The 25,114-nt window shown below is 40.7% G+C and overlaps 1 protein-coding gene and 1 gene segment (V, D, J or C); one reads left to right on the top strand and one right to left on the bottom strand.

Moving 5' to 3' along the window:
• LOC106601675 (uncharacterized) overlaps window positions 1–25,114 on the bottom strand; it is a gene marked incomplete in the record, with an annotated part of 737,295 nt that overhangs the window by 532,171 nt on the left and 180,010 nt on the right.
• On the top strand, window positions 23,963–24,843 carry LOC123741718 (Ig heavy chain V region 6.96-like). The segment is given in 2 exon segments: window positions 23,963–24,059; window positions 24,148–24,843. Coding segments are annotated over 2 exon segments (399 nt in total).

Raw genomic sequence — 25,114 nt, 5'->3', positions numbered from 1 at the left:
CCTATTCCTGCCCTTTTCCCGTGATCCATCAAACACATTTGGTGTGTCATCATAGTGGTCTCTGACTTGTGGTCAGACTCGCTCAGGTGGAACAAATTTAAACTTGTGCCTTTTTTTCAATGCTGATTTTAATGTCATTGATAAAACAGAGAAGTGTGAAATATTTTTTCTGAATTAAGATGTAAAAGTAATCCTCAAAGTAATTATCTCGTTTTCAAAAGTATCTGTAATCTGATTACAATATTGTTGCTGGTAACGTAACGGATTACAGTTAACGTTTTTTTTCTAATCCCTTACATGTAACAGATTACATGTAATCCGTTACTCCACAACCCTGGTATTGGTCTTGATTTTATTACTCTACAATGTAGCCTCAGATCGCCCCCCTATTGATAGATGCATAGAACTCCAACTGTTTACAGGGTGTGTTGGTTTTTGTACAGGTCTGATGCTGTTTTGTATCATTGTGAGTCTCAGGCACAGTAATAAACCGCTTTGTCTTCAGTTTGGAAGTTCTTTCTTTGTAGAAACACTGTATTGCTGGAGGTGTCCAGTGTGAAGCTGATTTAGCTCCTTAGTAAGTCTATGGTTTCAGTGCCCCCACCACTGCATATGTATCCCATCTATTCCAATGTTTTTCCTTCAGGCTGTTGAATCCAGTGAATACAATAGCTTGTTATGGAGATCCTACAGGAGAGGGTGTGACACTCCTGGCTTAACAGCCATAGAACCTGGCTGAGTTAGAACATCAGAATGAACACCTGTTTGGAGAAGAAAACATGAAAACCATTCATTAGTTTCACTGTGTACATGGAAATGACTGAGTGTATGTGGAAGCTGTTAATGTTCCTTTTAGTTTATACTATCGAGGAAGAGACTCACAGGAGACAGCTGCCAGCAGCAGCAGCAAAGATGCAGGGAACATGGTTTGTGTTGAAGTTGAACTGGTGTGAGTTGCTCTTTTCTACTCTCCAGGACTCAGAGGGATGTACTAGGACTCTCAGATACAGAGAGGTTTTTATATAAGGAGAGGATAGAGGGAGTGAAAGGAAGGGGGCTAGGTGAGATTTGCATAGGGAGAGGACATTCAAAAAATAATTCAGACCCCTTGACTTTTTCCATGTTTTTAAATGGATTCAATTGTTTATTTTCCACATCAATCTACACACAATAGCCCATAATGCCAAAGAAAAAACAGGTTTTTAGAAATGTTTGCTAATTTATTAAAAATAAAAAGAGATATCACATTTACGTAAGTATTCAGACCCCCTTGCTCAGTACTTTGTTGAAGCACCTTTGGCAGCAATTACAGCCTTGAGTCTTCTTGGGTATGACGCTACAAGCTTGGTACACCTGTATTTGGGGAGTTTCTCACATTCTTCTCTGCAGATCCTCTCAAGCTCTGTTAGGTTGGATGGGGAGCGTTGCTGCAGAGCTATTTTCAGGTCTCTCCAGAGATGTTTGATTGGGTTCAAGTTCGGGCTCTGGCTGGGCCACTCAAGGACATTCAGAGACTTGTCCCGAAGCCACTCCTGCGTTGTCTTGGCTGTGTGCTTAGGGTCATTGTCCTTTTAGAAGTTGAACCTTTAACCAAGTCTGAGGTCCTGAGCTCTCAGGAGCTGGTTTTCATCAAGGATTTCTCTATACTTTGCTCCGTTCATTTTTGCCTCAATCCTGACTAGTCTCCCAGTCCCTGCCACTGACAAACACCCCCACAGCATGATGCTGCCACCACCGTGCTTCACCGTAGGGATGGTGCCAGGTTTCCTCCAGATGTGACGCTTGTCATTCAGGCCAAAAAGTTCAATCTTGGTTTCATCAGACCAGAGAATCTTGTTTCTAACAGTCTGAGAGTCTTTAGGTGCCTTTTGGCAAACTCTAGGCTGACTGTTGTGCCTTTTACTAAGAAGTGGCTTCCGTCTGGCCACTCTACCATAATGTCCTGATTGATGGAGTGCTGCAGAGATGGTTGTCCTTCTGGAAGGTTCTCCTATCTCCACAGAGGAACTCTAGAGCTTTGTCAGAGTGACAATCAGGTTCCCCTAACCAATGCCCTTCAACCCCCTGATTGCTCAGTTTGGCCGGAAGGCCAGCTCTAAGAAGAGTCTGGTGGTTCCAAACTTCTTCCATTTAAGAATTATGGATGCCACTGTGTTCTTGGGGACCTTCCCCAGATCTGTGCCTCAACACAATCCGGTCTCGGCGCTCTAAGGACAATTTCTTCAACCTCATGACTTGGTTTTTGCTCTGACATGCTCTGTCAACTGTGGGACCTTTATATAGACGGGTGTGTGCCTTTCCAAATCATGTCCAATCAATTGAATTTAACACAGGTGGACTCCAATCAAGTCTTAGAAACATCTCAAGGATGTTCAATGGAAACAGGATGCACCTGAGCTCAATTTCGAGTCTCATAGCAAAGGGTCTGAATCCTTATGTAAATTAATGTATTTATGTTTTTTTTTCTCATAAATTAGCCACAATTTCTAAAAACCTGTTTTCACTTTGTCATTACGGGGTGTTGATTGACGAGGGAAAAATTCAATCAATTTTAGAATAAGGCTGTAATGTAACAAATTGTGGAAAAAGTCAAGGGGTCTGAATAATTTCCGAAGGCACTGTATATGCATACTGTACATACAGTATATACATACCTTTTGTATGTGTAAATAATTACAGTTGAAGTCGGAAGTTTACATACACCTTAGCCAAATATATTTAAACTAATTTGTTCACAGTCCTGACATTTAATCCTAGTGAATTTCCCTTCTGAAAAAACCTACACTCGATCCCTCCGATGTCAACAACTACAGACCAGTATCCCTTCTTTCCTTTCTCTCCAAAACTCTTGAACGTGCCGTCCTTGGCCAGCTCTCTTGCTATCTCTCTCAGAATGACCTTCTTGATCCTAATCAGTCAGGTTTCAAGACTGGGCATTCAACTGAGACTGCTCTTCTCTGTGTCACGGAGGCTCTCCGCACTGCTAAAGCTAACTCTCTCTCCTCTGCTCTCATCCTTCTAGACCTATCTGCTGCCTTTGATACCGTGAACCATCAGATCCTCCTCTCCACCCTCTCCGAGCTGGGCATCTCCGGCACCGCGCACGCTTGGATTGCGTCCTACCTGACAGGTCGCTCCTACCAGGTGGCGTGGCGAGAATCTGTCTCCGCACCACGTGCTCTCACCACTGGTGTCCCCCAGGGCTCTGTTCTTGGCCCACTCCTATTCTCGCTATACACCAAGTCACTTGGCTCTGTCATATCCTCACATGGTCTCTCATATCATTGCTATGCAGATGACACACAATTAATCTTCTCCTTTCCCCCCTTCTGACAACCAGGTGGCGAATCGCATCTCTGCATGTCTGGCAGACATATCAGTGTGGATGACGGATCACCACCTCAAGCTGAACCTCGGCAAGACGGAGCTGCTCTTCCTCCCGGGGAAGGACTGCCCGTTCCATGATCTCGCCATCACGGTTGACAACTCCCTTGTGTCCTCCTCCCAGAGTGCTAAGAGCCCTGGCGTGACCCTGGACAACACCCTGTCGTTCTCCACCAACCTCAAGGCGGTGACCCGATCCTGTAGGTTCATGCTCTACAACATTCGCAGAGTACGACCCTGCCTCACACAGGAAGCGGCGCAGGTCCTAATCCAGGCACTTGGGATCTCCCGTCTGGATTATTGCAACTCGCTGTTGGCTGGGCTCCCTGCCTGTGCCGTTAAACCCCTACAACTCATCCAGAACGCCGCAGCCCGTCTGGTGTTCAACCTTCCCAAGTTCTCTCACGTCACCCCGCTCCTCCGCACTCTCCACTGGCTTCCAGTCGAAGCTCGCATCCGCTACAAGACCATGGTGCTTGCCTACGGAGCTGTGAGGGGAACGGCACCTCCGTACCTTCAGGATCTGATCAGGCCCTACACCCAAACAAGGGCACTCCGTTCATCCACCTCTGGCCTGCTCGCCTCCCTACCTCTGAGGAAGCACAGTTCCCGCTCAGCCCAGTCAAAACTGTTCGCTGCTCTGGCACCCCAATGGTGGAACAAGCTCCCTCATGACGCCAGGACAGCGGAGTCAATCACCACCTTCCGGAGACACCTGAAACCCCACCTCTTCAAGGAATACCTGGGATAGGATAAAGTAATCCTTCTAACCCCCCCTTAAAAGATTTAGATGCACTATTGTAAAGTGGTTGTTCCACTGGATATTATAAGGTGAATGCACCAATTTGTAAGTCGCTCTGGATAAGAGCGTCTGCTAAATGACTAAAATGTAAAATTTAAAAAAATGTGAAAATTCCCTGTCTTAGGTCAGTTAGGATTACCACTTTATTTTAACCTCTTGGGGCTAGGTGGGACGCTAGCGTGCCACCCGTGGTGCACTCCATCAACAGCAGGTGCATTTCAAGAGCGGCAAATTTGAATCCAAATAAATGTCAAAATTCAAATTTTTCAAAAATACAACTATTTTACACCATTTGAAAGATAAACATCTCCTTAATCTAACCACGTTTTACGATTTCAAAAAGGTTTTACGGCGAAAGCATAAATTTAGAGTATGTTAGGACAGTACATTTACAAGAGTTGTGTGTAATGTTTTGTCAAGTCAAAGACAGGGTCACCAAAACCATAAAACCAGCTAAAATGATGCACTAACCTTTTACAATCTCCATCAGATGACACTCCTAGGACATTATGTTAGACAATGCATGCATTTTTAGTTCTATCAAGTTCATATTTATATCCAAAAACAACGTTTTACTATGGCATTGATGTTGAGGAAATCGTTTCCCTCCAATAACCGGCAGTCAAGTCAGCGTCACAAATTAAATAATTAAAATTAGAAAACATTGGTAAAATATTATATTGTCATTTAAAGAATTATAGATTTACATCTCTTGAACGCAATCAACTTGCCAGATTTAAAAATAACCTTACTGGGAAATCACACTTTGCAATAATCTGAGCACTGCGCCCAGAAAAATACGCGTTGCGATACAGACTAGACGTCATGTTGGGGAGATCTAAAATCGAAAATACTATGTAAATAATCCATTACCTTTGATTCTCTTCATCAGATGTCACTTCCAGGTATCACAGGTCCATAACGAATGTAGTTTTGTTCAAAAAAGCTCATCATTTATGTCCAAAAATCTCCGTCTCGTTAGCACATGATGTAAGCCAGCCGGACTTCTCGTCATGAACGAGGGGAAAAAATATATTTCCGTTCGTTCAAACATGTCAAACGTTGTATAGCATAAATCATTAGGGCCTTTTTTAACCAGAACATGAATAATATTCAAGGTGGACGAATGCATACTCTTTTATAACGTATTGGAACGAGGGTACCCAACATGAACTCGCGCGCCAGGTGTCTAATGGGACATCATCGTTCCATGGCTCTTGTTCGGTCAGATCTCCCTCCAGAAGACTCAAAACACTTTGTAAAGGCTGGTGACATCTAGTGGAAGCAATAGGAAGTGCCAAAATATTCCTAAGCCCCTGTGTTTTTCAATGGGATAGGTTTAAAGTCAATACAACACATCAGGTATCCACTTCCTGTCAGAAAATGTCTCAGGGTTTTGCCTGCCAAATGAGTTCTGTTATACTCACAGACACCATTCAAACAGTTTTAGAAACTTTAGAGTGTTTTCTATCCATATATAATAAGTATATGCATATTCTAGTTACTGGGTAGGATTAGTAACCAGATTAAATCGGGTACATTTTTTTATCCAGACGTGCAAATGCTGCCCCCTAGACCCAACAGGTTAAGAATATGAAATGTCAGAATAATAGTAGAGAGAATGATTTATTTCAGCTTTTATTTCTTTCATCACATTCCCAGTGGGTCAGAAGTTTACATACACTCAATTAGTATTTGGTAGCATTGCCTTTAAATCGTTTAACTTGGGTAAACGTTTTGGGTAGCCTTCCACTAGCTTCCACAAGCTTAACTCTCCCGCAACTCTCTCTCTTGCTTCTCCTTAATTTTGGAAGTTATCAAGTTGTTCAAAACTGTTAAAATATTGTCTTTCTCTTTCTTTGAGTCAACCACTCACCACATGGTATGCACTGCAGTGCTAGCTAGCTGTATCTAATGCTTTCAGTACTAGATTCATTCTCTGATCCTTTGATTGGGCGGACAACATGTCAGTTCATGCTGCATTTGGAGGAAATGTAAGGAAATCAGTCAATTGAAAAAATTATTAGGAAGAGTTCATGACTGGGAATACAGACAAACATCTGTTGGTCAGAGATACCTTAAAAAAAGGTATGGATCAATATCTGGTGTGACCACCATTTGCCTCATGCAGTGCGACAGATCTCCTTTGCATAGAGTTGATGAGGCCTGTGGAATGTTGTCCAACTCCTTTTCAATGGCTGTGCGAACTTGATGGATATTGGTAGGAACTGGAACACGCTGTCGTACACGAGCATCCCAGAGCATCCCAAATATGCTCAATGGGTGACATGCCTGGTGGGTATGCAGGCCATGGAAGAACTGGGACATTTTCAGCTTCCAGGAATTGTGTACAGATCCTTGTGCATTATCATGCTGAAACATGAGGTAACATGTTATTAGTAGAAGCTGAACTGGTTGAAGCTGCTTCTCTCTGCTCTCCAGGACTGAGGGATGTACTTGAAAAATCATATAGAGACTGTTTATATAAGGGATTGGTAGAGACAGAGAGAGTTAAATAATATTTGAATAATGAGGATAATCAGGTACAAAGGATTGGGAATATAAGTGCAAAATGGGGGCAAATTCTGACAATGTGTCTGTTTTTCACACTACACTTATGGGAGACAAACCTCTTTTGTGTTAAACATTGATTTCTTATTATTGGTAATCCTATACTGTATGAATCAAACTATTCTTGTAAAAACAAATGTATAGCAGTGCTTGTGAACATTTTGCTATTCAAATTATTAAATGTTTTATTTAACTAGGCAAGTCAGTTAAGAACAAATTCTTATTTATATTGATGGCCTATCTACAGGGTCAGCCACTGGAGCAAATTATGGTTAAGTACCTTGCTCAAGGACACAACGACAGGTTTTTGACTTTGTCAGCTCGGGTATTCGAACCAGAAACATTTTGGTTTCTGGCCCAACGCTCTAACTGCTAGACATTGGGGCGACAGGTACCCTAGTGGTTAGAGCATTGGGCCAGTAACTGAAAGGTTGCTAGATTGAATCCCCGAGCTGACAATGTAAAAATCTGTCGTTCTTCCCCTGAACAAGGCAGTTAACCCACTGTTCCTAGGCCGTCATTGTAAATAAGAATTTGTTCTTATCTGACTTGCCTAGTAAAATAAAATAGGCTACCTGCTGCCCTAATTTATTGCCAAGTAAAAAAAAGCAAGGGGGATTAGAAATGATGCAAACAATTAAATTGATAGAACCCACAATATATCTGCAACATTCAAGCTAAGCCCCCCCACCAACAAAAAAAAGGAAATCAGGTGGTCTGTGTTGAATGGGGAAGTGTTTTTGTAAGACTTCTCTCATTAGTTTAACCACTGTGACACTCTAGCACAGAAAAACACTGCTGTGTCCTCACTTTTCAGTTTTTTGTTTTTCATTTTTCATCTGTAGGTACAGCTTACTGCTGGAGTCATCTCTGGAGAGGGTGAATCTACCCTGCACTGACAGGAGTAAGAGATGGGAGTACTAGCTGTGCTAATTAAAGCAACCCACTCCAGTCCTTTCCCAGGAGCCTGTCTGATCCAAGCCATCTAGTAGCTACTGAACGTGAACCCAGAGGCACTACATGTCAGTTGGTGGGATTATCCAGGTTTTGTAACTACTGGTTCAGACTCAGTCAATGTCTGACCATGAACACCTGTTGAAAGAAACCACAGATGTTAAATTAGTAAATTTATTCACCATAAATCTTTTTTTTAAAAGAGACTCACATGATGCAGTTACCAAAAGCAGCAGCAGCAGAGATGGTTTGTGTTGAAGCTGAAATGGTGGGAGCTGTTCTTCTCTACTCTCCAGGACTCAGGGGGATGTACTAGGACTCTCAGATACAGAGACGTTTTTATATAAAGAAGAGGTAGAGAAGGGAAGTGAAATTTGCATAAGGAGAGGATATATACTGTATAATTAATGGGAATATCAGTGGGTGAAAAATAATGAATAACTGTGAAAACTATAAATACTCGAATGTGTAGTCAATGTAAAAAAAAACAGACTTATACAGCTGGATAATGTTAGGCATCTCTGTACAATGAGCTTTACAATCTGCTAATATTTTTTGTATCATAACCCAGGAGTGTCAATGGTCCCCAGTCTTTAATATTAAGTTGAATATACAATGCATTCTGAAAGTATTCAGACTCCTTGACCTTTTCCCACATGGGAGACTAGTCAGGATCGAGGCAAACTTCTTCAGGCTAGGGTCCTTTTTTCAGAATTTCTGCCTGTGGGATTTGGATTTACATGATGTCATGGGGGAGGGGCTGATGACACTGAGGTCAGGGGTCAAGCTACGACTCATTGGTAGGGCCAGGAGTTCTTGTTCATAACATGACTTGTGAAGTGACACGGACAAACTATGTCCCCATGCCATAACCAGGGCAAAGAGTTTTTCCTGCTCAAGTCAAGAAGGTTGGTAAAACTGTAGGGAATCTTGGAGGATGATTTCCTAATTATTTATAGAAATCCTTCACCATTGGGATTAATACTCTGACCATGCTGTTATAGAATCAAAAGGGGGGACCAACTCCACATTAATGCCAATGATTTTGGAATGAGATGTTTGACGAGCAGGTGTCCACATACTTTTGGTTATGTACCTTGTGTTGACGTACAAGTAGTTCTGTAGTTTTGACTCTTAAGGGAATATTATACTTCAGTAGATACTCTGTTGTACTGATGCTCTTCTGCCCTCTGTTGACTCTGCTGCCAGTTAGATTCTCTGAAGGGTTTTTGTACAGATCCTCCTCTCACTCACACCACTGTGTCTCTTGCACAGTAATACACAGCAGAGTCCTCTGCTCTCAGACCAGACAGCTTCAGAGACATCATGCTGTTGGAATTGTCTTTTGTCATTTCCATACGTCCTTCAAACCTTTTAACATGGTAGCCTAGGCCTAATCTAGAGTAATCCATCCATTCCAGGGATATTCCAGTCTTATCCAGTGTGTGTTGTGGCTGTCAAAGGTGAATCCAGATTTCTTACAGGAGAAACTTATAGATTCTCCAAGCTTTTTCATGACTGAACTGGAGGGACTGGACTCCAGACTCTGTCCATTTAAACCTAATGGAGAGAGAGAAATAAATATGAAGAACGTGTTAGAGGAAAGCAGCAGAAAAATTAAGGAAAGCAAGAGAAGAGAGTTTACAAAAACATTGTCCATGTTCAGCCATTCCACAAAAACAGTTGATTAAGTACTGCAGAACTTACAGGGGAGACAGAGAGAGAGCAGCAAAAGGTAGAATTTTCCCATCATACTGAGGGTGGAGATATGAACTCAGCTGCTCCACACAAGACAACAAGTCATCAGAAGAACATAAGTGTATATATGAACTCTGAGGGATCTATATTTACATCATGATGTCATGGGGGAGGGGTTGTTGAAAGAGGTCAGAGGTACATTTATGAGTCATCTGTAGGGCAAAGAGTTTATTTAACCTTTAGTTTTGACAGGGGAGTCATGTTGATATCAAGGTCTCTTTTTCAAATGAGTCCAATAAAAAAAAAAATCAGATGCAAAATAGAAATACAAAGTACGATACAAAAAACTGTTCTAAAACCTGGGTCCTGAGTCTGTCATTGGGTGGACAGGCTCTATTCATCAGACATATGGACTGACTCAGCAATTGGAGGAACTGTGGGAAACCTTGGTGGATGATAAAAAGCTTCATCATGATTTAAATGGCAGATTAGACATCTTAAACACAGCTTAATGTGATTCTCCCTCTCCTTACTACACCTCTCCTCAGGGAAATGTGTACTTTGTATTGATGTACAAGTAGTTCTGTTGACAATAGACTGTCTTTTTCGGCTCTCAGGGGAATATAATACTTCAGTAGATGTTACACTGTTGTACTGATGCTCTACTGCCCTCTGTTGACTCTGTTGCCAGTTAGATTCTCTGAGGGGTTTTTGTACAGCTCCTCCACTCACTCACACCACTGTGTCTGTCGTGCACAGTAATACACAGCAGAGTCCTCTGCTCTCAGACCAGACAGCTTCAGAGTCATCATGCTGTTGGAATTATCTTTAGTCGTTTCCATACGTCCTTCAAAGCTTTTAGCATGGTAGCCTAGGCCTAATCCAGAGTAACCCATCCATTCCAATGCTTTCCCGGCAGGTTGTCTAATCCAATGTGTGTTGTAGCTACTAAAGGTATACCCAGATCCCTTACAGGAGAGACTGAGAGTTTCTTCAGGCTTTTTCATGACTGAACTGGAGGGACTGGACTCCAGACTCTGTCCATTTAAACCTAATAGAGAGAGATAAATAAATATGAAGAACGTGTTAGAGGAAAGCAGCAGAAAAATGAAGAATAGCAAGAGAAGAGAGTTTGCAAAAACATTGTCAATGTTCAGTCATTCCATAAAAGACAGCTGATTAAGTACTGCAGAACTCACAGGTCAGACAGAGAGAGAGCAGCAGAAGGGAGAGTTTTCTCGTCATACTGAGGGTAGAGATATGAACTCAGCTGCTCCACACAAGACAACAAGTCATCAGCAGAACATAAGTATATATGAACTCTGTGGGATCTGGATTTACATCATGATGTTATGGGGGAGGGGCTGATAAATGAGGTCAGAGGTGAATTTATGACTCATAAGTAGGGCCAGGAGTTGTCCTTTATCACATGACCTGACCAGGAACAGAGTTTTTCCTGATCAGGTCACTTAGTAAAAAAAAATCCATGTTCTACTCACCACACACAACTGACTCAAGGACTGGAGGAACTGTGGGGAGCATGATGATTTTCTAAATATTGATCATCTTCATTAATTCATTTTATTGTGGGTTCTTTGAAATGGCATATACATCCATTTGTCAAGGAAATAATTAACACGTATGAACAAAAAGGCAATTGGTGACAAAAACAGTACACTAGTATTCACAGGACATGTTTCAATGTCATATTAATTGATAATTGCAAAAAAGAGAGTGTTTTACATTTACAGCAGAGTCCCCTGTTCTCAGAACATACAGCTTCCATACGACAGACATGCTGTTAGTGTCACACCCTGATCTGTTGCACCTGTCTTTGTGATTGTCTCCACTCTCCTCCAGGTGTTGCCCAGCTTCCCCATTATCCCCAGTGTATTTATACCTGTGTTCTCTGTTTGTCTGTTGCCAGTTCGTTTTGTTCGTCAAGCCTACCAGCGGTTTTCCCCTTGCGCCTGTGTTTTCTAGTTTTCCCGGGTTTTGACCATTCTGCCTGCCCTGACGCTGAGCCTGCCTGCCATCCTGTACCTTGCCCCACTACTCTGAATTATTGACCCCTGCCTGTTCTGACTCTGAGTTCTGCCTGCCGTTCCGGCCCTTTTGAACCCTATCTGGATTATTGACCTTTCCCTGCCTTGACCTGTCATTTTTGCTTGCCCCTGTACTCAGGGGCAAGCAATCTGACATCAACTTTGGAGGGGACAATTACATTAAATTTTCTCAAGAGCAATTCTTGAGGGGGACACCAAAAGTAGTGCTGTAACACATAGCCTACGTTGTAATATGTTAAATGTATATTGAGGAACCATAATTACTACTACTGGATAATTGATAGGTACAGTAGTTAACAGAAGGGTTGTCCCAACTTGTTCAAATGTTTAAATCATCATAATACTACTAATAATAATAGTTATAGCAGTGTTCCTTATCAGTCCAGTATGTCTGCAGGTATTTGTATTTACAACCAGCAATACCAAGAAAGGCCAGTAGGTGGCAATGGTACTGTACACTGTATGGGTGCAGTTTTCGTAAATACAATGAACATGGTGTGATCTCGTCTAAAATAATCTCCATTGAGTAACATCACAAAGTTGTTCTCAGAATTGAATTGACCTTTTAATTTGACTTTTTCTGATACATTTATAAAGTCATTAAATATGTGCCACTGGCCTGAGTCTACTACAATAGCTTTAAAAGAACAAAAAGCTAAAAATAAGTACAGTTCTAAAAGCAAAATAACTACTTCAATGAATAACCCAAATAAATCAACCAAAATATCCTTCAGTCTGTGTCTCAACTCTTCAAACAGCAGCTATGGACAATTATGTCACACAAAGTATGCAATTTTAAATAAAATAACATGAAATAAATAATTAGTAAGTGTACTGTCATGTACTAAAGCCTCCTGAGGACCTCTGCTGCCTCTCCACTGCTGCTACAGGGGTATTTGTTGTGAAAGAGAGGGATCTGCACTGAAAGAGAATCTATGTTCAGCTCTGGGTACTGATCTAGAGACTCATCCAACTCCCCCGTGAGAAGCGCTCTTTCCAACTTTTGCAGGACGTTTAGACTGTCCTGGTCAGCACGGTCGCCAAACTGAACCTCCACACCATCCAACACTTAAAAAAATTCTGCCCTATAGTGATCCACTGCTTTGCCAGCAAATCGTCTTGAGTGTGTCTCAATGGATTCAATGGATTCAATAGAGTCAATCAATGTTGTTGCTTTCTCATACAGTGCAAGGTAGCTTTCGTCATTTCTCTTGCCCCTAAGAGATGACCGCACACACTCGACTGCAGCATGCATACCAGAGACAGTCTGAGTTTTCTTCTGCAGTGAAATGTTTAGACATTCAAGCTCTCCAAGAACAGAAGAGGCAAGTGTGAGGCCCAACACAGTCTTGCCTTTGCTGAAGTGCTCGAATAAGCCACTGGCAGTTGAAGCTGTCTTGGATGCAGTTTTTGCCATCTCCTCTAGGCTGCTTAGTACCCGCTCATACTGCCCTAGCACAGCTCTAATAGCAGTATTCCGCACAGTCCACCTCGTTGGACATAGGGGTTTCAGGGTGGTCAGATTTGTATCTTTGGACGTGGCAATTGATTCAAACATGCTCTTAAACTTTCCTGACTGGCCATAGAGGACACCTAAATGATGGACCCAAGAAAGGGAATCCCGGATCAGTGGGGAGGCTGTGCAGCCAGCCTGTGTAATCAGATTACACAGTGTGCTCCACAATGCACATAGAGGGCTAATGGCTGCTGCCTCCTCACAATTGCCTGTGCACCTGTGTATTTTCCTGCCATGTTTAGAGTCACCAGACATGGGCAAGTTGAGCCTCAACAACACATCAGTTGCCACTTTCGCAATGCCCTCGCCTGTTGTCTCCGACACCCTGTATAGCCCAATAAACTCCTCGTGAGGGACAAGGTCATGGTCAACATAACGCAGGAAGACACTCTCCTGTTCAGCACCAGAGACATCTTGAGTCCCATCAACAATTACTGAAAATTGTACAATCGGAAGAGACCTAATCTCAGCTGCAATGCCTTGAATGACTGTATTGGCCATGATGTTCAGAATTTCATTCTGTACTCCTAACTACCGGTACCCAAAACTACACAATTAATCAAAACAGCAATACCATTGCCTTAAACAAATCTTAGTTCAGTCACCAGTTTAAGTTGAGAGTGGGGGTATCTAAGGCATTTTCCAATTATGTCCCTATTTTACAAGTTTAAAAAAATTAGAACCTTTCATAATGTTGCCAAACAAAGACTCAAACTTACCTGAGACTCCCTGTCTCTGCCAGTCTGTCCCTGCATATCTGTCCCCAACTCTGCTGTCTGTGTGCCATCTGTTGCCTGCTCTGCCTAATGACATCAATGTGAAACATTTCTATTAGCATTTCACTTCTTTCTTATGAACATTTTATCAACTTGTCTTTGAGATATTAGGCTACTAGGGTTCTTACTTTGCGTTTTGGTGTACTGAAAAATACTCTGATGTCCGTCTTTTTTCTTTTTTCTGCCATTTTTCTACCTGGCTGGCTGGCTGGCTACACACACAGTGTGTAGGTTATTTACAGTAGGAGATGGGCTTCTATCATCTTATCTTCTATCATTCTATATGGACTTCGATCTAAAAGGTAGCTAGCAAATGTGAAACGGATTAAAATGACAAGAGTTGACAGCTGTATGAGTTCACCATTTACACAACATATGCTGCAACCTTTTGTAATTTTAATCATTTGTTTCATATTGGCTGGCTTCCAACAATAGCTGAATTTGCAAAGCTAGTGAGCACCAATTCCGTTTCAGTGGTGTTTGCTATAATCTTTGCTACCCGGGTTAAATAAAGTTCAAATAAAATAAATAAAAGTTCCCTTGCGACAATTTAGCTTTTGCAACGAGACCATTAAATATATTTAAGACCATTGTCTTAAATATATTTAATGGTCTCGTTGCAAAAGCTAAATTAGAAGAGAGTGTAGTTCTGTTCAGTTTGGATTTCAGTTTATCGCTAACCTTATCACAGGGACTTTGAAGCACTAACTTACATCATCTGCATGCTGATCTCGGAATAAATTGACGATAGCAAAGATTCCATCTTTGACGAGGCCACATAAATGGAATAGGTACTAGCTAGCTTAATAGTTAATATTTGCGCGCTAGCTCTGCATATTCAGCTAGTGTGTGTGCGTGATTGACTGGATTAACCTCACGTCAGTTACGTGCATTGAGTGCCTTTCAGACAGTAGATACGGCCTCTCTGTTACGGAGCAAGCTAAGGAACTGGCAGTGGATCAAACCATTGTGAGGCAAAGGGTGGGGGTGTTGCAATCTTTTGAAACTTAAAAACGCTCTATTAAGTGTCTATAAACAGCAAAATTGCTTTCATTGCGTATTATTAATATTATTTAAATTACATAGTTATGTTTCAGTGATATATTGGGGGGACAAATCATATTTTTCCCAGGATGGGGGGGGTCGTGTCCCCCCGTCCCCCCCGGGATTTCCGCCCCTGCCTGTACTAGTAATACACTTTTGTTACTTCGACACTGTTCTCATCTGCATTATTCCTAGCCGTGTATTTACCACCACAAAGCGAAGCTGGCACTAAGACCGCTCTCAACCAACTCTATAAGGCCATAAACAAAGAAGAAAATATTCACCCAGAAACGGCGCTCCTAGTGGCCGGGGACTTTAATGCCGGCAAACTTAAATCAGTTTAACCAAATTTTAACCAGCATGTCACATGTGAAACCAGGGGGAAAAAAATCCTAGACCACCTTTACTCCACACACAGGGATGCATACAAAGCCCTCCCCGCCCTCCATTTGGAAAATCAGACCACAATTCTATCCTCCTGATTCCTGCTTACAAGCAAAAACTAAAGCAGGAAGTACCAGTGACTTGCTCAATACGCTAGCTTGAAAAATGGGTGTCTGATTATTTCTGGCTGGGTACTCTGCTGACATAATCTAATGTTTTGCTTTCGTTGTAAAGCCTTTTTGAAATCGAACAGTGTGGTTAGATTAACGAGAGTCTTGTCTTTAAAATGGTGTAAAATAGTCATATGTTTGAGAAATTGAAGTAATAGCATTTCTAAGGTATTTGAATAACGCGCCGCGGGATTCAACTGGCTGTTGAGAAGGTGGGACGATTTCGTCCCGCCGACCCTAGAGAGGTTAAACAATCAACTATTTTACACCATTTTAAAGATAAGACTCTCGTTAATCTAACCACATTGTCAGATTTCAAAAAGGCTTTACAACGAAAGCAAAACATTAGATTATGTTAGGAGAGTACCCAGCCAGAAATAAATCACACAGCTATTTTCAAAGCAAGCATATGTCACAAAAAACAAAACCACAGCTAAATGCAGCACTAACCTTTGATGATCTTCATCAGATGACACTCCTAGGACATTATGTTATACAATACATGTATGTTTTGTTCAATCAAGTTCATATTTATATCAAAAACCAGCTTTTTACATTAGCATGTGCTGTTCAGAACTAGCATACCCACCGCAAACCTCCGTTGAATTTACTAAATTATTCATGATTAACGTTTACAAAAAACACAACAATTATTTTAAGAATTATAGATACAGAACATCTTTATGCAATCGCGGTGTCAGATTTTAAAATTGCTTTTCGGCAAAAGCACATTTTACAATATTCTGAGTAGATAGCTGGCCGCATGACGGCTAGCTTTTCAGACACTCGCCAAATTGAGGCTCAGTAAACTCAGAATTACTATTAAAAAAATAATCTAATGTTTTGCTTTCGCTGTAAAGCCTTTTTGAAATCGGACAGTGTGGTTAGATAAAGGAGAGTCTTGTCTTTAAAATGCTGTAAAATAGTCATATGTTTGAAAAATTGAAGTTTTTGTATTTTTGAGGAATTTGTAATTCGCGCCACGCCTATCATTGGATATTGGAGCAGGTGTCCCGCTAGCGGAACGTCTAGAAGTAAGAGGTTAACCTCTTGACAGTCGCCTAGGATAGGGGGCGCCACAGCGCATTTTGAAAATAATTTGTGCCCATTTTAAACGGCCTACTACTCAAACTCAGAAGCTAGGATATGCATATAATTAATACTTGTGGATAGAAAACACCCTAAAGTTTCTAAAACTGTTTGAATGGTGTCTGTGAGTATAACAGAACTCATATGGCAGTCAAAACCCCGAGACAGATCGAAACAGGAAGTGGAATTCTGAATTGCGAACTCAACTTCATCACATTGCCTATTAATCACACCGTGAGCTATGGTTCATTGAGCACTTCCTATTGCTTTCACTAGATGTCCCCAGTCTTTACAAAGTGATTTGAGTCTCCTACTGTGAAAACTGACAGAATGACACGCTGTGGAACGTGGTCACACGGAGAGGGCCATCACCATTATGACGCCGGCGCCCCTGGTTACCCTCCCCTTTCGAAACGTTTTGAAACACAATGCAATCGTCCCCCCTCGAATCTTATTGGAGCTCTCGTTAAAAAGGCCCTACAGATTTATGTTATACAACGTTTGACATGTTTGAACGAACCTAAATAAGAAAAAAGAATTTTTTGGAAAGAGTAGCCCCGCCGCACGTCGGAACTTTTGGTGAAGCCTTCAGAACGCGCTAACAAGAACAAGCTATTGGGACGTAAAGGATTAACTTTTTCGAACGAAAATACATTTGTTGTGGAGCTGGGATGCCTGGAAGTGCCTAAGGATGAAGATAATCAAAGGTAAGGGATTATTGACAATAGTATACAAGACTAGATGTGATATGCGATTGTTCCAAGATGGCTAGTCTATTGCTATTGCTAGCCTATTGTTCTGAGTATCGCATCCCCTTTTATCGCAAAGTGTGATTACCCAGTAAAGTTATTTTTAAATCTGGCATTACAGGTGCTTTCAAGAGATATTCATCTATAAATCTTAGAATGACAATATTACATTTTTAAAATGTTTTCGAATAGTAATTTAGTAAATTGTAGCTCTGTTTCACCGGATGCATTTGAGGGAAAATAGTTAGTCAACATTACGCGCCGATGTAAAATGCTGTTTTTATATATAAATATGAACTTTATCGAACAAAAGAATGCATGTATTGTGTAACATGATGTCCTAGGAGTGTCATCTGATGAAGTTTGTAAAAGGTTAGTGCTGCATTTAATGTTTTTTGGATATTTGTGATGCATGTGGTTGGTCGGAAAATGGCTATGTGGCTACTTTTACGATATACTCCTCTAACATAATCTAATGTTTTGCTTTTGCTGTAAAGCCTTTTTGAAATCGGACAACGTGGTTCGATTCAGGAGAGGTGTATCTATAAAACGATATAATTTGAAAAAAAAAATGAAAAAAAAAATTATTACATTTTGTTATGCTAATGGCGATATGATTTTTCGCTGGATGTCCGTCCCGCATACGGGAAGGAGGCCGCACAGGGGTTAAAATCTTACACTGCGATTGCATAAAGGAGTTCTGTATCTATAATTCTTAATATAATTGTTATGTATTTTGTGAACGTTAATCGTGAGTAATTTAGTAAATTCACTGGAAGTTTGCGGTGGGTATGCCAGTTCTGAACATCACATGCTAATGTAAAAAGCTGGTTTTTGATATAAATATGAACTTGACTGAACAAAACATGTATGTATTGTATAACATAACCTCTGGACGCACGCCAAGGATAGGGGGCGCTACAGCGAGTTTTGAAAAAAATACATATCCATTTTAAACGGCCTCCTACTCAAACTCAGAAGCAAGGATATGCATATAATTAGTAGATGTGGATAGGAAACACCCTAAAGTTTCTAAAACTGTTTGAATGGTGTCTGTGAGTATAACAGAACTCATATGGCAGTCAAAACCCAGAGACAGTTTCTAACAGGATGTGGAAATCTGATTTGCGGACTCAACTTCAGCACTTTGCCTATAAATCACACCGTGAGTTAGGATTCATTGAGCACTTCCTAAGGCTTCCACTAGATATCCCCAGTCTTTACAAAGTGGTTCGAGTCTTCTACAGTACAAACTGACCCAAAGAGAGGCTGTTGATCTTGGTCATAGGGGGAGGGCCATTACCATTATGATGCGGGCGCCCCTGGCTACCCTCCCCTTTCGAAACGTTTAGAAAGACAATGCAACCGTCCCCCTTGAATATTATTGAAGCTCTGGTTGAAAAAGGCCCTAAAGATTTATGTTATACAACGTTTGACATGTTTGAACGAACTTAAATATATATTTTTGCGCTTTCGTGAGGAGAAGTCCCGCGCACGACGGTACATTTTGAGTAGCCTTCGGAACGCGCTAACAAGAAGACGCTATTGGGACATAAATTATTAACTTTTTCAAACAAAACTACATTTGTTGTGGACCTGGGATTCCCGGAAGTGCCTTCTGATGAAGATAATCAAAGGTAAGGGAATATTTACAATAGTATACAAGAGTAGATTTGATATTCGATTGTTCCAAGATGGCGCTGACCTGTATTGCTAGCCTATTTTTCTGAGTATAGCATCCCCTTTTATTGCAAAGTGTGATTTCCCAGTAAAGTTATTTTTAAATCAGGCAATGCGGGTGCTTTCACGAGATGTTAAAATATAATTCTTTGAATGACAATATTACATTTGAAAAATGTTTTCAAATAGTAATTTAGTAAATTGTAGCGCTGATTCACCGGATGCATTTTAGGGAAAATAGTTTCTCAACGTCAGCTGCCGATGTAAAATGCTGTTTTTATATGTAATAAGAAAATTGAATTGTGGTATTTTAGTGGTATTTTAGTTGGTTTTGTATTTCGTGCGGTGCGATGCCATTGGCTGTTGGCTAGGGGTTCCGCGAGGCGGAACGGGGTTCTGCTAGCGGAACGTCTGTCCATAATTAAGAATGTGCAATGTCAGAATAAAAGGAGAGAATGATTTATTTCAGATTTTATTGGGTCAGAAGTTGACATACACTCAATTAGTATTTGGTAGCATTGCCTTTAACCTCTCTAGGGTATGTGGGACGAAATCGTCCCACCTACTCAACAGCCAGTGGAATCCCGTGGTGCGATTTTCAAAACCTTAAAAATCCTATTACTTCAATTTCTCAAACATATGACTATTTTACAGCCATTTAAAGACAAGACTCTCGTTAATCTAACCACACTGTCCGATTTCAAAAAGGCTTTACAACGAAAGCAAAACATTAGATTATGTCAGCAAAGTACCAAGCCAGAAATAATCAGACACCCATTTTTCAAGCCAGCATATAATGTCACCAAAACCCAGAAGACAGCGAAATGCAGCACTCACCTTTGATGATCTTCATCAGATGACAACCCTAGGACATTATGTTATACAATACATGCATGTTTTGTTCAATCAAGTTCATATTTATATCAAAAACCAGCTTTTTACATTAGCATGTGACGTTCAGAACTAGCATACACCCCGCAAACTTCCGGGGAATTCGCTAACATTTTACTAAATTACTCACGATAAACGTTCACAAAAAGCATAAGAATTATAGATACAGACCTCCTCTATGCACTCGATATGTCCGATTTTAAAATAGCTTTTTGGTGAAAGCACATTTTGCAATATTCTAAGTACATAGCCCAGGCATCACGGGCTCGCTATTTAGACACCCGGCAAGTTTAGCACTCACCATAATCATATTTACTATTATAAAAGTTTGATTACCTTTCCTGTTCTTTGTCAGAATGCACTCCCAGGACTTCTACTTCAATAACAAATGTTGGTTTGGTCCAAAATAATCCATAGTTATGTTCCAACAGCGGCGTTTTGTTCGTGCGTTCAAGACACTATCTGAAAGGTAAATAAGGGTCACGCGCACGGCGCATTTTGTGACAAAAGATTTCTAAATATTTCATTACCGTACTTCGAAGCATGTCAACCGCTGTTTAAAATCAATTTTTATGCCATTTTTCTCGTAAAAAAAGCGATAATATTCCGACCGGGAATCTACAATTAGGTAAACAGACGAAAGAAAATACAGCACGGGGTCGACTCGGGCACGCGCCTAAGCCCTTTGTCCTCTGATCGGCCACTTGGCAAAGGCGATAATGTGTTTCAGCCAGAGGCTACCTCGATATCGTTCAGCTTTTTCCCGGGCTCTGAGAGCCTATGGGAGCTGTAGGAAGTGTCACGTTACAGCAAAGATCCTCAGTCTTCAATAAACAGAGACAAGAAGAACAAGATCTTGTCAGTGAGGGCACTTCCTGTTCAGAATCTTCTCAGGTTTTTGCCTGCCATATGACTTCTGTTATACTCACAGACACCATTCAAACAGTTTTAGAAACTTTAGGGTGTTTTCTATCCAAAGCCAATAATTATATGCATATTCTAGTTACTGGGCAGGAGTAGTAACCAGATTAAATCGGGTACGTTTTTTATCCGGCCGTGTAAATACTGCCCCCTAGCCCTAACAGGTTAACTTCTCAACAGCAAGTGAAATAGCATGACGCAAAATATAAAAACAGCAAAAATATCATAATTTCATTTTCTCAAACAATCAACTATTTTACACCATTTTAAAGATAAGACTCTCATTAATCTAACCACATTGTCTGATTTCAAAAAGGGTTTACGGCTAAAGCATAACATTTTATTATGTTAGGACATAAACTTCACAAGAAAATCCACACAGCCATTTTCCAAGCAAGGACATGCATCACAAAAACCAAAAGTACAGCTAAAATATTCACTAACCTTTGATGATCTTCATCAGATGGCACTCATAGGACTTCATGTTATACAATACATGTATGTTTTGCTCGATAAAGTTCATATTTATATCCAAAAACAGCATTTTACGTTGGCGCGTGATGTTCAGATAATGTATACCCACCAAACCCCCCGGTGAATGTGCACATCAATTTACAAAAATAATCATCATAAACGTTGATAAAATTTACAACAGTTATTGAAAGAATTATAGATACACTACCCCTTGACGCAACCGCTTTGTCAGATTTCAAAATAACTTTACGGAGAAAGCACATTGTTCAATATTCTGAGTACATAGCTCAGCCATCGAAGCAAGCTATACGGCTGTTGTTGATGCCAAGTTCTGGCATCAACAAAACTCTGAATTTGTATTACAAATATTATCTTACCTTTGCTAATCTTCGTCAGAATGCACTCCGAGGACTCCTACTTCCACAAGAAATGTTCAGTTTTGTTTGAAATACTCCATATTTATGTCCAAATACCTCCGTTTTGTTGTGCGTTCAGATCACTATCCAAAGGCATAATGCGCGAGCGCAGCACCAGAGACGAAAAGTCAAATAGTTCCATTACCGTTCATAGAAACATGTCAAACGTTGTTTACAATCAATCCTTAGGGTATTTTTAAGATAAAACATCGATAATATTCCAACCGAACAATAGTGTATTCATTCAAGAAGAAAAAGAAGGATGGGCGCACTGTCGGGCTCGCGCATCACCAAGTCCTTTGTCCTCAGGCAGTCCACTCATTGACTGAGCTCCTATTTTCTGCCCAGTAACAGGAGAATGATGGAAAAACTTTCTGAAGGCTGTTGACAGCCAATGGAAGCCTTAGGAAGTGCAACGTGCCCCCACAGATACTGTAGTTTTGATAGAACTACAATTCTCAGATTTCCACAATTCCTGGTTGAATTTTTCTCAGGTTTTTGCCTGCCATATGAGTTCTGTTATACTCACAGACATCATTCAAACAGTTTTAGAAACTTCAGAGTGTTTTCTATCCAAATCTACTAATAATACGCAAATATTTGACTCTGAGCCCGAGTATTAGGCAGTTTACTCTGGGCACGCTTTTCATCCGAAAATGAAAATACTGCCCCCCTATACCCCAAAAGGCTAAACTGCCTGCTACTCAGGCTCACAAGGTAGGATATGCATATTATTAGTAGATTTGGATAGAAACCACTCTGAAGTTTCTAAAACTGTTTGAATAATGTCTGTGAGTATAACAGTAGTTTTTCAAGTGATTCCCTATCCAGTATACAGTGACTTAGGGTTCATTTTGCACTTCCTAAGGCTTCCACTAGATGGCAACAATCTTTAGAACATTGTTTCATGTATCTACTGTGAATATGGAGCGAACAAGAGGGCCTGGAAGTTGATGAGTGAGAAAATGACATGAGCTTAGAGGCGCACGCTCAGGTGAGAGTTAGCTGTGTTCCTTTTATTTTCTGAAGACATCGGAATTGTCCGGTTGGAATATTGCTGAAGATTTATGTTAAAAACGTCCTAAAGATTGATGCTATACATCAACATATTTCTACGAACGTAAATATAACTTTTTTTGACTTTTCGTCGTAACATTTGTGCACGCTTCCTGCATTTGGAGTAGTGGATTGAACGTGTGAACAAAAGGAGGTATTTGGACATAAATTATGGACTTTATCGAACAAAACAAACATTTATTGTGGACCTGGGATTCCTGGGAGTGCATTCTGATGAAGATCATCAAAGGTAAGTGAATATTTATAATATTATTTCTGAGTTTTGTTGACTCCACAAAATGGCGAGTATGGTTTCGTGTCTGAACGCTGTACTCAGATTATTGTAAAATTTGCTTTCGCCGTAAAGCTTTTTTAAAATCTGACACAGCAGTTGCATTAAGGAGAAGTGTATCTATAATTCTTTAAATAACTGTTGAATATTTTATCAAGGTTTATGATGAGTATTTCTGTAAATTTATGTGCTCATTCACCGGAAGTTTTGGGAGGCAAAACATTTCTGAACATTACACGCCAATGTAAAATGGGGTTTTGAAGAATGTCTGAGTATCATGTTCAAACTCTAAATCAGTGTAAATACCACATCTTTAACTGCATTTTGATGTTTTTGTTTTGAAGGTGTTTGTTCTGATGTCAGACTGGATCAGTCACCTTCTCAGGTGTCATGTTACATCTCTTGTTTTTCAATGACTAATTATAACATTCACTAGACAAGGCAGAAACCTGGGAGAGGACTGGAGTGGATTGGGAGAATGAGCACTGGTTCAAACTCTGCTACCTACTCAGACACCCTGACAGGCCAGTTCACCTTGACTGAGGACGTCTCCATAAACACCCAGTTCTTAGAGGCCAAGAGTCTTAGTTCAGAGGACTCTGCTGTTTATTACTGTGCTCGACAGACACACTGATTGAAGCTGGTGAAGCAGCTGTACAAAAAAAACTAACAATATGGCTAACTGGTGTACTACTTCCTCTCTTTATGTAACACTAGAATAATACTAAGAATAATTACTGTAAATAATAAAACAATATCACAAAGCACTACACTATAAAAGAGTCCAGCCTCTAACATTCTAACTACACAATCAGAGGATCTCTTGCCCTGTCTGGTTGATCGTTCTTGTTGTCACATGAACAAGTATTTAACAAAGTATTCAGAACATATGAATCTGTTTCCCATCTCTGAGTTCTCTATTTAATCTCTGTGTGATCTTCCCTTCCTGTGAGGAGGAGTCAATGCAAAACTCTGACCTCTTCCATCACTACTTATCTCACTGCTGAGTGGAAGAGAGGGGCTGAAGCTCTGAATACTAGACTGAGTGATAGACACTGACAATAGTCAAAAATGTTTAACAAAGATTACATAGTAGGGCTACTGCTAATGGTTATAGGACTGTCAGGTAAACACTTTGTTTTTACTTTCAACAGATGGTTGTGTGTACTTAAAAGCTCTTCTTCAAGTTTGAAATACTCTCTTTTTATCAACAGGTTTTCAGGGTCAGAGGCTGATTGAGTCTGGACCAGTAGTTAAAAAGCCTGAAGAACCACACAAACTGACCTGCATAGCCTCTGGTTTAGACATGAATAACTACTGGATGGCTTGGATCAGACAGGCTCCTGGGAAAGGACTGGAGTGGGTTGCAGCTATTACCCATGACAGCAGAAGCACCTACTACCCCCAGTCTGTTCAGGGTCGGTTCACCATCTCCAGAGACAATAGCATGAAACAGGTGTATCTCCAGATGAACAGTCTGAAGACTGAAGACTCTGCTGTTTATTATTGTGCCAGAGACACAGTGACACAGGAGGCTAAAGAGCTGTACATAAACTGATCAAGCACTTCTCTCACTGGAAGAGTCTAATGGGATGTAAGACAGACAATAAACTGAGGATCCAGCACAAGTGTATTCACAGCATACCATTCCTCATCAAGCTCAATGAAGCTTAAACCACTCTGACCATGTTAGTCAGTAAATATAATCTTGATTACAGCTTATTTACATTCACCTGTATATCAGTCTAATCCAATTAAGAGTTTGAGTTACTGGTAGGTAGTAATGTAGCCATTGAACATAATGAAATATCAAAGAGGAATTTTGATAGCAGACTTTGACTGATATATGAAAAGAGTAATAGGCTGTTGTCAGGCAGTGGGTGTAGCTGGTGCATGGAAGTCAGGCGCAGGAGAGCAGAGATGAGTGGACAAAGACTTTGCTGAAGCATTTAATAGAACAGAACGCAACTGCATCACAAAAACAAATGCCCAAAGAACAAGTGATGCAGCATCTTGTACAATAACCAAGTACAAGCGTGCCAACCTGAACAATAAACAATACCCCACACAGACATGGAGGGAACAGAGGGCTAAATACACATAGTAATTATGAGGAGATGTAAACCAGGTGTGCAGGAAAACAAGACAAAACAAATGGAAAATGAAAGGTGGATCGGCGAT

The sequence above is a fragment of the Salmo salar genome, chromosome ssa03 (assembly GCF_905237065.1).
Source record: "Salmo salar chromosome ssa03, Ssal_v3.1, whole genome shotgun sequence".
NCBI lineage: Eukaryota > Metazoa > Chordata > Actinopteri > Salmoniformes > Salmonidae > Salmo > Salmo salar.
This window is presented reverse-complemented; position numbering and strand designations above follow the sequence as displayed.